The sequence below is a fragment of the Pipistrellus kuhlii genome, unplaced genomic scaffold (assembly GCF_014108245.1).
Source record: "Pipistrellus kuhlii isolate mPipKuh1 unplaced genomic scaffold, mPipKuh1.p scaffold_m20_p_3, whole genome shotgun sequence".
Lineage (NCBI taxonomy): Eukaryota > Metazoa > Chordata > Mammalia > Chiroptera > Vespertilionidae > Pipistrellus > Pipistrellus kuhlii.
This window is the reverse complement of record NW_023425529.1, coordinates 26,794,700-26,810,962: the sequence shown is the minus strand read 5'-3', so window position 1 is coordinate 26,810,962 and position 16,263 is coordinate 26,794,700. Positions and strand designations below refer to the sequence as shown.

Here is a 16,263-nt window from a genome sequence, read left to right as displayed (position 1 = left end):
ATAAGGGGACTGGAAAAAAAATCTTTTAAAATAGCTGTATAGTCAAGCAAGAGATGATTTATTAATTTTACCTTCTCAAATAAAATTTATGTGAATTATTCATATTGATTATTCTATGAGTTTACTATAAAATATTAGCATTTATCATAAAAATTTAAATAGTAAAGCCATCTTTTACTATGACAGCAAATCTATAAAGGCATTATTGATTATTTAGAATCACCTTCACCTTTGCTTGTGTATAACATATTAATTGTTCTGGATCTAAGTTAGGTTTTGCAGATGCTTTAGAAGAATTATACATTTAATTACCTGAAATGAGGAATAAAGTATAGCTGAATTTATTGCTACAAAATAGCAAAGTTCATCTTATTTGGATTTCCACAAGTCTAAAGTGAATTGAAACAATCACTATGAAGGACTTTGTTTTTATCATTTGTTTTTATATAAAATATTTTTTTATAGTAAACACGTTGACCGTGCTAAGGTGCTTTAATGCCATTATAATAGTGGGTTCTTAATCATGAACAGAAATCATGTTAGGTTTTAGAAAATTTCTTATTATTTATTTTTAATATCCAAGGGGATATGAATTGCTTTTAAAATGAAAATTTACAACAGAGATTGATTATGGAATATTATGAAAGAAGCATTCAATGTATGGAAACATTTTACAGAAGATACTTTACCTTCTCCATGTTCTTATTTCCTCTTTTCCTCAAACTCTAGGCCTCTTTTTCCATCTTTGTTTCCTGTTCTACCTTTATGTTACTGATAGTTGATCTAAAACACCATTATTGTTCAAAATATATCATGTACAAAAGCTAATTTGTTCCTTTCTATTATTTGCTTACAGTATGATTCTTGTGCTATTGAATAAAACTTGAGCTTTTGACATGGAAAGAATACTCTCTTATGTTTGATAATTTCTGTTAATTTCTGAATTAAACAAATTATTTCTTAATTTATTCAACAACAAACATTTTAACAAACAGAATTACATATTTAAATTCTGTTTGTTAAAATGTTTGTTGTTGAATTGTGTATTAAACAAAAAATCTCTGCTAGGATTGGGGATTTAAAGATGAGTAAGACATAATCCGTGCCTTTAGGATGCTCCTTGGGAAGAATGGGATATACACAGATGTGATATGATAGACATAGGTATAGAATTTAACAAACTCAGAGGAAAGGCAATGGATTTAAATCTAGGAGCAGTGGAAGCTGCTAAGGATGATTTATTAGAGTCTAGTTCTTTATATCAAATCCCAAAGGAAGAAAGGCAATTAAACAATTCGAGTAAGTTTTGGGGATGGATGAATACAGAAATAATGCTTCAGGCAATTATAAAAACAAACAAACAAATCAAACACAGCTTGGAGGAAGTCCAGAAAGCAAAGGTTGAAATAGGGTGTACATGAACCTATAAGCAGTTTGGTATTGTGAATTAATTATAAGGCAAAGAATGACAAATGAGTACTAGTTTAAGGACATAAAAAGAGACAATTCGAAATATTTATAGACCTTACATGCTGGAGGTACTGAAAAACCACTGAAAGGTTAAAAGCCAGGGTTGAGATCATACTGGCATTTATTCATTCTTCCATTCACCTATCCACCCATCCATCTATCCATCCATCCAACCATCCATTCAAGTTAAGACTTACTTCTCTGGTTCAGTTTTGTTATTTTCAGTCCTTAACAGACAAGATACTATAATTAATAAATATTTTAAACTCTAATTACAACCAATGAATATTTATTGTATGCTTGTAATGAGTAACACTTGAAAGCTGAATAGAGAATTACTTTCTTTAGCAGAGGACTGGAGGCAAGGAGACACTTCTGAGTAGTAAGAAAGGAAAGCCTGGGAGTTGTAAAACAAAGCTTGTAATGGATTGGCCAACATGATCAAAGGGGGGACGAAATAAAGGAGATCTTGTGCATATGTTTGAAGACATGATACGCATACATTTTTACCTTTATATTTGAGGACCCCAATTGATTCTAATCAACCTAAATATTTCTTGGTACTATATGAAATAGATACAACCGCAGGCTCGTTCATTAAGACGTTTCACTCACTCATTGCTCTGATCCTTACTTTTAGGTTCACCCATTCATTTGTTCACTAAACAGTTATTGAGTATTTACTGAGCAATAGTTATTGCAGCTCTTGGACTTCTCTCATCTTTTTTAATTCTTTTTTATTTAACACCAACCCCTCCTCTGATTTTTTTTTTTCTGCAATGATTTCAGCTCAAATAAAGTTTTTCCTTCATTGGTAATTACTGTCTTTCCTATTCATTTGATTCTAATCCTATGGCTTGCTTTATTTCACTTTCCATAGTTGTATGTCTTATTTTTATAACTGAAAATATCATGAAGCAAAGACTGTCCCTTTTTTTTCTTATGTCCTCCACATAGTATTTGACATATGTTAGGTGGCTGTACATTAAATTGAATACATATATCTGTTTTGAAAATGGAAGTATATATTTGCATAATGGTCTAAATATTCTATGATGATTTCTTATTAAAATAGGAATGACTTTAGTACTAAAAGTTAACAAATATTAGTTGCTCACATTTCAAATTAGTAGGAGAATAATAAATTATTTTAAAATTATGTTGAACCCTGGCTGGGTGGCTCATTTGGTTGGAGGGTCATTCCATATATCAAAAAAGGTTACAAGTTGTGATGTTCAACTCCCAGTCAGGGCATATGCACCAGTTGTGGGCAGGGTTGGTGCCTCAGTTGCCAGGTTGAGTACCAGGTCAGGGCTCATACAGGAGGCAACCAATTGATGTTTCTCTTTTTCTTTCTCTCTCTCAAATAAATAAGTAAGTAACTGAATAAATAATTAAACAAAAAACAAACAAATATGCTGAACAATTTGATACCTCTTTGTGTATAAAATAAGCCTAATTTTTTTTTCATTTTTCTTCCCATGAATCTCTTTTCCCTCCATCAAACTGATGATAAAGTCTGTCTTCCAAATCTGTTAGGACTTCTCTTTCCCTTATGATAAGTTTAGGCCATTATCCTTTCCCACTAGATTTACTGTAGTAGTTGTCACACCTCTGTTTGTCTTTGGTCTCCCCTCTTTCGATCAATTATATTCCTTGCCACAGAATTCATCCATGTAAAACAGAAATCAGACTATGTCACTTTCCTGCTTAAAATCTCTCAGTGGCTTCACATATCCATCCATGGTGTCCTTTTTAACTTTATTTTATCTTGGCTCCTGTGGAGCTTCCACCATCTGAAAGTCAGAGTAGTAAGAGCAGAGTATTTTAAGTACCAGTCTGGAAAAAAAAAATAATAATAAAAAAGGGCAATCCTGTCCAAGCTGGGTAGCTTAGTTGGTTAAAGTGTCATCCAAATATTTCAATGTTGTGGGTTTGAACAGGGTACATACAAGAAGCAACTAATGAATGCATAAGTAAGTGGAACTACAGATATCTACATGGAAGGTAATTTGGTATAGAAAGTAACCATTTTTTAATTTTATTGATTATGGTCTCACATAATTGTCCTTATTCCCCCATTCCCATCCCAAACCCCTCCCTAGATATGCCCCCCCTCCCAACCTCCATTGTCCATGGCCACTGGCTAGGCCCATATGTATGCACACAAGTCCTTTGGTTGATCTCTTCCCCTTACCCCCATCCTCTTCTTGTGGTCCAGGTGCCCACAATTGTTGCCTGACCTTTCAGTTCATGCCGAGGTTGAAGCATCATGGTGGCTGGTACCAGGGATCTCTTGCCCACCCAGTGCGGGGGAGCTGGGCCTCTCTGGAAAAGAAACATGGGTTCCCAAAAATATGAGATCAATGCCTGGGCCCCGCCAGCAGGTGAGGGGTTCCCGAGGCAGGTGCTGGGTGTGGAGCCTATGGGAGCATAGGCTACCATAGAATGTAACCATTTTTAAGAGACACTTAAACAAAAAAACAAACAAAAAAAAGAGACACTTAAACCAATAATCTTCCTTGACACTCTTTTCCAAATTCAGTGCTTCTTTTCTTGAGGTATCTATAATATCTTTTTCACTCTTCTCTGTTCATTGTATCATTGAATTTGTTTTCATGTTTATCCCCCTCACTTGATTTGGAATTGGCTCTAGGGCATGGATTTTATGTGTGCACGTGTATAGGTTTAATTTCTATATTTCCTAGCACCTAGAGAAGTTAATCTGATATTTGTCAAGGAAGTAATACAAAAATGCACCAACCGACCAAACAAACAAACAAACATGGAAGGCTAATAAGGGAAGGAGTCTTCTTATTTCAATGAAATAATGCCAGAAACTGTCCAGAGCTTTTATATTAGTTCAGTGGATAAAAGGGTATGTGTGTATGTGTCTTTGACCCTGGGTAAAAACATACTTGCTTTGACAATCTTCCTCAGCCTAAATAAACTTGTTGGAAAATGTTTTCCTTACTCTGTGCTATATAACATGGAAATGAACCCTTCAAAGTGTTGCTGGAAATAATTATTATATAAATGTTCATTAATTAAATGCTAGTGCAATTAACATGCTTCCTGAGTTATTTAATACTATCTATATCATTTGTTTCTATATTTATTATAAACTCCCTAATATTCTGAAAACAATTGACTAATATGCCTCAGTGTGTTTTTTCAACTCTTTGAAAAATTTTAGTTTTGAGCTAGAATTTTCCATACTTAGCTTTGAAATAAGAAGCAAATTAATTTTGGAAAGGCTTAGGGAAAAACTGTTCAAATGGTTAAAACTAGGAAAGAGTAAAAGAAATTACTTTTAACTAGTTGAAAGTCAATTTCAATAACTTACACATGGTTGAACTTTAAAAGTCAGAATTTTCCATTATCTACGTTTTACAAAATAAGGCTCTCAGGCGGTATTTACAAAATAAACCTGTTGTAATAGTTTTTAGTACAGTTAATTGAGGGATACCACAAATAGATGACATTATTTATTTCAGTAAGATATTTTTTCTTCAACAGATTCTGAATTTTTCTTTTGATATTAAGAACTACCCTTGACCTTGTTTTTAAAGTTTTATAAATTCTTATAATTTAGTTTAGAGCTGACATATGCATGTAACATATTTTTAATTTAATTAAAATTTTAGATATATTGGCCATTTTCACAGTTATTGTATTTGTGTTTACTTAGTAACCTAGGACAAATTTCAATTGAACTGAATATTTTCGGACTGAAAAATTGGTTGAAAGATAAACATGCTTCAAGTTACATATGTTTATATGTAGGATGGAGATGTTTACTATACATGATGCCTTAGACACAAACTTGGAACTTAGATATCCTGCTTGTTATTAAATATTTATATCTTGGAAACTATATATGATAATCCTAATATATAAAAACCCTGGTTCCATCACATCCACAACTGGAGGCTCGACCAACCAGAAGTCAGTCCAAACCAGCACTGACTGCTATAGCTGCAGGTCCAGTGACCCAGCACTGACTGCTCAGGGGGCTGTGAATCAGGCCCAGAGAGAGGCCTAAAGAGAGAAGCAGGGTCTGATCTGTAGCCTCTGTGGCAGCTGTTGGTCAGCACTTGCCTCTCTCTCTCTGGGCCTGGTCAACAGCCATGCCTCCATTTCTCTCCAGGCCTCCACTGTGGCTGCTGATCAGCCTCGCCTTTCTGATCAGGCCCCATTGATAGACCCAGAGATGCTGACTGACATATAAACTGACTAATCAGAACCAAATCTGGGTGAAGTGTGAGGAGCCAATAGCTTCCTAGGAGGCAGAGCTTTTGACATTGAATGGCATAGAAACTAACCCATCAGAACCAAATTGGACAGCAGAGGTGGGCAGTTGGGGGTGAGATCAGGCCTCTAGGGGAGAGTATTTGGGGCCAATCAGGCGAGCAGGGGAGGGCAGTTGGGGGTGATCGGGCTGGCAGGGGAGCAGTTAGGTGTTAATCAAGCTGGCAGGGGCATAGGTAGGGGAGGAATCAGGTTGGCAGGCAAGAAATGGTGTGAGGCATTCAGACAGGCAGGCAGGCAGGTGAGCGGTTAGGAGCCAGCGGTTCTGTATTGTGTCCAAATTCCAATTTAGACCCAATTCCTGTGGGATGGGGCCTAAACTAGAGGCCAGATATCCCTGAGGGGTCTCAGATTGGAGAGAGTTCAGGCTGGGCTGAGGGACACCCCCTCCTCCCTGCCAGTGCACAAATTTCATTCACTAGGCCTCTAGTAGATATATAATAGCTAGAATAGTCTTTTTAATTCCCATTGCCAGTCTTTTGTTTTCTCCAATTCACAAACTCAAAAACATTTATATGCAGCTCTATGTGGCAAACTTTAAAAAAAAAGTTTTTATTGATTTTTAGATAGGAGGAAGGAAGAGGAATAGACAGATGAAAACATTGATGAAAGCAAAACATAGATTGGCTATCTCCTTAACGCCTTCCTACTGGGAATTGAGCCTACAACCTGCACATGTACCCTGACAAGAATTGAATCAGGGACCCCCTGGTTCATGGCTGGACTCTCAACACTAGGGCACACTGGCCAGACTAGCAAACATTTTGTATTAATTTTCTAGGAAGTCCATAACAAAATATCACAAACTGGATGGCTTAAACCACAGAATTTGTTTTCTCACAGTTTTGGAGGCTAAAATATTCCATTCAAAGACCACTATCCTTGATTTATAGATGTTGGTCTTTCCCTCTGTCTTCACATGGTTATCCTTCTGTCTTTGTTGTTTGTATCCTAAACTCTTCTTCATATAAAGAAATCAGTCTATTTGAATTGAAGCCCACACTTAGAACCTATTTAACCCTAATTATCTTTTAAAGACCTTATCTCCAAATATAGTCACATTCTGAGATACTGAGGGGTAAGACTTCAAGATATAAAATTTGAGGAGAAAATTCAGCCCATAACATATATGTACAAATATTTAGCCCATACAAATATTTCATATACACATTCATACATATGTACATGTATACATATTATACATATATACAATATGACATTTGCATAATTATACCCACCTACATAGTTTACCCATGAGCAGGACATGGATTAGGACCCTTGATGCCAGGCAGTTGAAAATTCTTATGTGACTTTTGACTCCCCCAAAACTTAATTTACCTTGGTATCCATGAAAGATTGGTTTTAACATGCCTTGTGGGTACCAAAATCCACAGACACTCACGTCTACTATATAAAATGGCATAGATCAATGTATACAATCAGCCCTTTGCATCTTCTAACTCCCAAACAGGTATTTACTAAAAAAAATACACAGACAAGTGGACCTGCACAATTTAAACCCTCTTGCTCAAGGGTCAACTGTATATATTTATCCAAAGTAATGATAATTATATTAATTTTATTAAATATACATTAATGAATTTAGGAAATGAAGAAACATAAGATTCTCATATATGCATTTTTAATGTTATGGGATAGCCCAGGTTTTAACCAAAATGAACCTCAAATGTAGTATAATACTTTGTTATTCACAATTAGATGCTAGTAATTTGCAAGTGCTCAAAACACCTATGCGGATGTTTGCTATCAACCCAAATTTATGAGTTAGTCTTTATCCCTGGGTTCCAGGATCATGTTTAAGACCTCTTACCTCCTAACTTCTCTAATGATACCTATTGAAACTTCATTTTATATCCATTGCTGTTTCATATCCAGATACCCTCAAGTCTGAAGTATGTAAAGTTTCCCAACTCCCTGCCTTTAGTCTCTTTTCCCTCTATTCTGTCACCTATCACTTAATCTGTTTTTCTCTCTATTCCCTCAGCATGTCCTAGTAAAACTTTGACACATTTCACCTAAAACATTTCTCCTCCCTTTCAACTTGCAAATATTTGAAGGCCAAGCTCACCATTGTTTTTACCTTTATTCTGTAAAGAGAAAAGTTTTCCCTTAACTCCTATATGCTCACTGATAGTCACTACTGCTTAAATAAACACTTAATTAGAAAAGATAGCTGTGTTTTAGAGACCAAGTTTTATTGTGTTTTGTTTTATTGTGGTTGTTGTTTTTTGTCTCCCACAATGCCAAGCAAATGTCTGGTCACATGGTAGATGTTATAAGTGCTTATGAATTGATTAATTCACAACAGGGAAAGTAAATTAAATTAAATGAATTATCACTGTGAAGAGCACCAAAGCCTCTATACTTCTGCTGTAGTTAATTTTAAGATTATATTCATTAAGGGAAAATTATAAATGAATTATATTTTAAGTACTTAAATTGTCAAAACTAATAACTGTATTATAATGTTTATTTTAGGCTTGTATAAATACAAATTCAGCATTTAAACATCTAAAAGTCCCTTTACTTAATAAAATATTATGTTTTTAGATTAAATATTAAAAATATCAAATGTAAGTAAATTCCTATTATGTAACATCAGTCACGCCCCCTTATCATTGTTTCTTTTTAAAAATATATATATTTTATTGATTTTTTTACAGAGAGGAAGGGAGAGAGATAAAGAGTTAGGAACATCAATGAGAGAGAAACATTGACCAGCTGCCTCCTACACAACCCGTACTGGGGATGTGCCCACAACCCAGGTACATGCCCTTGACTGGAATCAAACCTGGGACCTTTCAGTCCACAGACCAATGCTCTATCCACTGAGCCAAACCAGTTTCAGCTGTTTATTTCTTATTTACTGGTTCTTTCTCTTTGGCATAGAACCATGCTATAATTTTTATAACTATGTGCCTTTTAAATTAAGTTTTATTGATCATACATCCTTCATAAGCTACTGCAGAACCACCTCATTGCAACTGTTAACTTCAGCCTTTCTCAAATGAATACATATCACATGCGGCTCTTATTAAAATTTTAATCCTAACTCAAAGCTTATATCCTTGCTACTTTAACAAGTTATCTCAAAACTTAGTGGTTGCACATCTGGTGTGGCTCAGTGGTTGAACATCTACCTATGAACCAGGAGTCACAGTTCGATTCCCAGTCAGGGTACATGCCTGGGTTGTGGGCTTGATCCCCAGCATGGGGCAATTAGGAGGCAGCCAATCATGATGATTCTCTCCCTCTCCCTTCCTCTCTGAAATCAATAAAAAATATTTAAAAAACAAACAACTTAGTGGCTTAAAACAACAAACATTTATTTGAACGTAGCTGTTCTAGGTACCTCTGGCTCAGGATCTTTCTCATAGCTGCAGTCAAGGTCTTGGTCAGGACTGTAGTCATCTTCAGGCTGACTTGGGGAGGAATCCACTTCCAAGCTCCCTCCCTTGGCTGCTGGTATGCCTCCTGTCTTTGCTTGCTGTTGGTCCAAGAGGTCAGTGCTTTGCTATATGAGTCTCTCCAAAGAGGTGCTCACAACATAGCAGCTTGCTCCAAGATACAGAAAGAGGGTAGAAATGGGAAAGAGTAAGTAAAACAGATCCAGACACTTTGTATAATTTATTCTCAAAAATAGTACCTCATCACTTTTTGGTTCTGTTTAAGAAGAGGGATTTACACAAACTGGCATTGGGAGACACTGGAGGTATTGGGCTCCATCTTAGAGGCTGCCTACCACTGTGGATTTGGAATGAGTCCTAAACTCTACATTTCTAAGAAACTCCTAGGTGGTGCTAATGTTGCTCTTTAGTGGCTTTCTTTCAGTAAATAAGGCTCTATACTTTATGCCCCCATTTCTTAATTTCAGTTATCCTGTATTGATCACACTCACTCCAATCATGTTTTCTCACTGACTACTCCACTGACATCGTCCCTGTTGAAGTTACCAATGATTTCCACATTTTGAATTCAGAATTTAAAAACATAGATCACTCTTTCAAAAAATCTTTCTTGACTTGGCTTCTGGAACATCAAATTTACATTTCTCCTCCGTTTTTCTGTAATTACCTATCTCCCTGACCCTAAATGTTAGTGTATCCCACAATCCAATCAATCAATCCTTGACTTCCTTTTTTATTTTTTTTATTTTATTACTAACTTCAAAATGATCTCATGAAGGGTTAATTATAGCTTTACATTCTAGGTATGTGTTGACCTCTCTCAGATCTGTCTCCTATGTGGATTTCCCCCTGAAATCCTGGCATGTTTATCAAGTGCCTCAATGAACACCCCCATTTTGGATATCTAATAGTAATGTCAAACTTAAGATGTTCATATCCAAACTCTTTACTGCCCCCCCCCACCCCGCCTTTCCTCTTAACCAGGTCCAGACTGGCAATCTTGCTTCTCGTCCATGTTTGAAAACCCAACAACAAATAGTACCACTGTAAGATCAGCTATTCAAATCAAAACCCTGACAGTCACCCTGGAGTTTTCTCTTTCTCACATTGTAAAAAATCATTAGGTTTAATCAATTCTGCCTCTGTATCGCTTGACTTTCTCCACTTTCCATCCCAACATCATCACCCTGGTCCAGACCATTACTATATATTATATTATACAAAGTTCTACATCTTTTTATTATTGATTGTAGCTTCCAAACCGCTAGCCCAACGGATTTTACACAACTTTTCTTTTTTCCATTCCCATAGATTTTGTTTTGTTTTGTTTTTTGCTTTTTCTTTTGTCCTATGGGGTAAAGTTTAGATTCTTTAAAATTGTTTAGAAAGCTGTATAAAATCTGGCCCCCAATTCCCTCTTCAGCACCATTTAGCTCTACTTCCCCTGAACTTCAGCAATTCAATGACGAGGTTGTGATAAAACTCTTCCATTTGACTCTGTCTTCATAAGAATTGCTTCCCTTGCTGGAATGCTCTTCCTTCCATTCTTTGTTTGGCTAGCTTTTATTTCATTCAAGTTTTAGATTAAATATCACTTCTTTGACCTCTAAGACCATATTTGGAGCAACTGCAATGTGGTCTATAGTTGTTATATACTTCCTTATCTTAACAGTCATAATTTTTATACTTATTTTTATATTTATCTTTTCATTTTGAATTATCATTTGCTGTCATTAAGCTCTAACAGTTGGGAAGGCCAGGTCAGCAGAGGTAGATTCAGATATTGATATTTTGAAGCCTGAAACAAATACTTTGGGGGCCTCTTTAAGAATACAAATATATACACCTATACACAAGTGAAAAATGTATATTAACTTATTAAAAGAAATTCCAACAAAGTAGAAATTTGTGGAAACTGACAAATATAAAAACATAAGACCCTGTGCATACACTGCCAGGGGACCTCCCCAGAATCCCAAAGAGTAAGCTTCATTAAATTCAGAATCCCTAAGAGTAAGCTTTATTAAATTCCAAGTAAATACACCTGTGCATATTAGTCCTCTTTTTAATGTCAAGAGCAGCACATAACAACAGAGCAAGTACTCAATAAATATTTTTGAATGAATATTTTAACTGAGTTAATTGTCAGGTATATTGTTCATTCAGTAAGTTTTTTACAAATTGGATTTTCAGTACATGTTTTACATATTAGAAAATTGTTTTATAGTTATTATTTTAATTATTTGCTGTGTTTATACTCAAATACTAATAATGTATATATCTGTTTTCATACATTTGGGCTCTATGCAAAATGTCTGTTGCACCTCTGCAAAGTGGAAAAAAAGTTTTGTATAAAAAAATATTCATTACTAGAGGCCCAGTGCACAAAATTCATGCACTGGGGGTGTAGGGGTTCCCTCAGCCCGGCCTGCCCCCTCTCACAGTCTAGGACCCCTAACTCCTTGCCACCCACCTGCTTGCTGCTCCTTAACGCTCAGCTCGCTGCTCCTTAGTGCTGCCGAGGAGGCTCCTGGCACTGCTGCTGCACTCGCCAGGCATGAGCCTGGCTTCTTGCTGAAGGGCTCTCTCCATTTGGAAGGGCACTGACCACCAAGGGACAGCTCCTGCATTGAGTGCCTAACCCTGGTCTTTAGTTCATAGCAACCAGTCAATCCACCATTCAGCCAATTTGCATATTAGGGTTTTATTATATAGGATAATCTTCCGTGTGTGTATATATATACACATACATGTGTGTGTCTATATCTTTATAGATCATATATATTAAAACTTTAAGGTTAATTTTTAATTACTAAGATTTACTTTTTTTTATATGTTCTCACAAATAGAAACCTTGGAGAATAAACTATTTTCTGTTTATTTTTATAAACATTTGTCTGTGGAATAATAAAGGTACCAATATTTCATGTAACTTAAAAAGTACATTAGGTATGGCTAAGTGTCAACCACGAACCAAGAGGTTACCAGTTCAATTTCTGGTCAGAGTTGCTGATTTGATCCTCAGTAGAGGTTTGCAGGAGGCAGCCAATTGATGTTTCCCTCTCATTGGTGTGACCATCTCTCCCTCTCTTCCTCTCTCTCTCTCTCTCTCTCTCTCTCTCTCTCTCTCTCTCTCCTCTCTCTCTCTCTCTCCCTCTCTCTCTCTCCTCTCTCTCTCGGCCATCTCTCCCTCGTTCCCTCTCTCGTCTCTCGCTCTCTCTCTAGTATCGCTGCGCTCTCTCTCTCTCTCTCCCTCTCTCTCTCCCTCTCTCCCTTTTCCTCTTCTCTCTCTCTCTTTCCTCTCTTCTCTTCTCTCTCTCTCTCTCTTCTCTCTCTCTCTCTCTCTCTCTCTCTCTCTCCTCCTCTCTTTCTCTCTCTCTCTGTCTTAGAGTGCATTAAATGTTTTCATGAATATGACCACAAGGCATTATTAAAGTGGTTACTTGAGTCATAAATTCAAAAGATAAGCTACTTGGCTTAAATCTTTAGAGTTTAGTTTGTTAAAACAGAATTAAGTTTGTTAAGTCCCTTTCATAATAATGTTTTATAATAACATTTTAAAGTTGTTGAAGAGTTGGTGCTCATATCAAGATTGTCAGGTGTGTGTGTGTGCGTGCGTGCGTGCGTGTGTGTGTGTGTATGTGTGTGTGTGTTATAAAGTGCAGCCCTCTGATCAATGCACACTTTTTCCTCCCAATTTTCTAAATACATCATGAAAAAAGGATGAGGTTTCCGCCTTAATTGCTTGTGCCTTTTATTCACATTCCTCTCTCAGCCAGAATTGTGAAAAGAGAGTTAGTAAAAGGCTGCACAATAGAGCTTTTCATTAGGCCTCAGCAAGGCATACAAAAGAAGGCTTTTGGAAAGAGTGAATGCATGAGTTTAATTTGCAGGTGGAGAGTAGATAAAAGGTGCTGACGCCTCTCTTATTCTCTTACTTAGGTGACCCTTACCCTGTTCAGCTGATCCCAACTACCATGGCAGCTGCTGCCGCGGCAACACCAGGCTTAGGCCCACTCCAACTGCAGGTAAGTCAGGAAACAATATGGCAGATACAAAGGTTAAGTAAATATCGAAAACAGCTATTATCCTGCTAAAGCAAAGTAAAACTGACTAGTGATATTTGTCTCACACTGTTTTTGTTTTTGAATTTCTTTGTGCTGATCCTCAACCAAAAGTTGAGATGTTTCTTTTATGTTTGGGCCCTGTATTATGTACTAAAGATCACGTATTGTAATTTTGTATGGCCTGGTAGGACTTAACAAAATGAGCTATGGTCTTGCTTTGGTTACCATGTGCCATAATTTTGTCACAGAATGATCCTCATCAAGAGTCAAAGACTAAAAAACCTACAAAAATGATTCAAACAGGTACTTATGGATCAAGGCAACTTAACAAAAGCTACATTTAAAAATGTTCAGGATGCCCAGTGTTACTGAAATACTGTATAGGTCACTTTGTTATCCTGCTTATGCCAGCTCAGTTGGGGAATTGAGGGGAAGTAGACCAGATAAGCAGGTACCTAAATGAGTACAACTGTATCCAGGTATTCCAATTAAGACCTTTTATACATATCCTTATCTACCAAGAATGTCAATGATAACTTGAATAGATAACCAAGTAATTTTGGAAATTTTGGAATATCAATAAAAATTTATATTAAAGGGATCTTTCATTAACTATTTAAATCTTTGAATCAGCATCCTGCAAAATGTTTCCTAGTTTATATTGGTTGTTATGGACTTGATAGTTACAGAATTAGTAGGAATAGCAAATCATCTGATGACAGGACTTTCAAGAAATGTTATATTTTTCTTGGCCCAAAGGACATAACAAGCCTGTGAAGCCATATAGAAAGCACTGTTGCTTCATAAAATTAAATCCTCTTCATGAAAGTGCATTGTCATGATGGATGATCTTAGTCAGTGAGGAGAACAATAGTTTTATATTACGGCATCAAGAGACAGTACATATGGTCAACCAAGGGGATTGTCAGAAGACCTGGTGGATTTTTGAAAACCTAGTTGAGCCTCACAGGAGGAGCTGAGGCATATTACATTCCAGGAGGGTTAATAACAGTCAATCCTATTTTACCTTTTCTGCAAAAATCTATAGAGTGTCTGTTTCTTTGAGCTGGACATACCTTGGGAATTGTTAGAGCCATGGAGCCAATAAAAGTAACGTAACATTTCTTATGCTTTGAAATGGCATGTGTGAAATATCTACAATAGTAAAGTGGTTGTAATAGGTAAAACTAAAAAGAGTAGTGGAATTAAAGGAAGAGGAAAGACCATCTAGCAATAGGTTTGAATGTGGAAAAAAAATAAGAGCTTTAGAGATTTATAATGTCTGCTTTCTTTTTTTATATATTTTATTGATTTTTTACAGAAAGGAGGAGAGAGGGATAGAGAGCTAGAAACGTTAATGAGAGAGAAACATCGACCAGCTGCCTCTTGCACACCCCTTACCAGGGATGTGCCCACAATCAATGTACATGCCCTTGACCGGAATCAAACCTGGGACCTTTCAGTTCGCAGACCGACGCTCTACCACTGAGCCAAACCGGTTTCGGCAATATAATGTCTGCTTTCAAAAGATGTTTGACATTCTCTTTTCCTTTCACCGTTAGGTTAGTGGCACCAGGAGCAAGGGTGAGATGGAGGCTTCCCTATGTTTCATTGCAGGATTCTTGCAGAGCAGCTTCCTTAGGCAATCATCCAAACCTCTTTTCCTATAGAGATAATATTAAAATACTCAACACACATTTTCATTTCCATCCTTATACAATACATTCCCTTAAAATGTAAAGATATAGCCGAAACCGGTTTGACTCAGTGGGTAGAGCGCCAGCCTGCGGAATGAAAGGCTCCAGGTTCGATTCTGGTCAAGGGCATGTACCTTGATTGCGGGCACATCTCTGGTTGGGGCTGTTCAGGAGGCAGCTGATCGATGTTTCTCTCTCATCAATGTTTCTAGTTCTTCCTTCCTCTCTGTAAAAAAAAAATCAATAAAATATATTTTTAAAATTTAAAGATATAAATTATCAAAAAAAGAAAAGAAAAAGGACACCAAATTATAGTTGCTTTCAACTATAATTTGATCTATAAACAGGAGAATTCTTTGTATAAGTGGTATTGTACACATATGAGTTTTAATTAGGATCTCAGTAAATCAACACCGGCATAACAAGAAACTTAATAATCTAAAACTCTGTCACAGTAAGCTATTAGCTACTATTAAAACACACACACACACACACACACACACACACACACACACACTGTTGCTCATGATTAAAGAATGGAATTCAAATGCAGACGGGATGCTTACATCAGTTTATTCCCTACTCATATTCCCAACACTGTACCCACAGATCGCTGACCTTGACTTCAGCTTTCACCAGAGGTACAAAGTGGACTGTAATACTTCCCCTCCCCAGTTTAAAATAGCATCCATAGTCTTCTCCATAAACCTGCCCAGATGGGTCAGAGAAAAGCTAACCACCATGCCTAGTCAGACATCCTTTCTTAACCCTTAACCCATTGACCCCAACCTTGGGAAGCTGTTTCCAGAGGTTTCTTCTCAGTAGAGTATAATGTATGAGACAGTTTTACTTATATCCAAACTCTGCTTTTAATTATACTCTGTTGAATCTCCATTTCCCATCCCTTAACATGCCTTAAGTACCCTCCATCACATTCAAGTCCTTTGCAGTTGCTAAGATTCTTTTTCAGTCATGAAGATTCAGCTCTAGATTCTGGTGCTAGATTTTATGTTCAGGCTTTTATAAGTATTATTTTCATTTCATTCTCATTGTATACTACTTTGTGTTATGTATTAATAGCTCCATTTAACAATGAAGAAAACTTTGGGTCACAGAGTCCAAAATCCACGAGTTTTAAACAATTATATTTGCTTCTCCAAATACAGGTGGTGTTATATTAGCACTGCCCCACTTAGAACATTTGCTAACACAGTAACCTGCTAATCAAATGATAACAATGATGCTGATTAATTGGCACTAATACAAATATTCTGTATGAATTGTAATACT

General features: G+C 36.5%; 1 protein-coding gene across 11 annotated transcripts in view; it reads left to right on the top strand.

Annotated features, from left to right (window-relative positions):
- SOX5 (SRY-box transcription factor 5) overlaps window positions 1–16,263 on the top strand; it is a 941,098-nt gene that overhangs the window by 820,099 nt on the left and 104,736 nt on the right. For all 11 annotated transcript variants that reach the window (XM_045587843.1, XM_036455682.2, XM_045587842.1 and 8 more), the window contains one exon: window positions 13,152–13,237. In XM_045587843.1, the coding sequence (XP_045443799.1) occupies window positions 13,152–13,237 (86 nt within the window). The remainder of the gene's footprint in view (window positions 1–13,151; window positions 13,238–16,263) is intronic.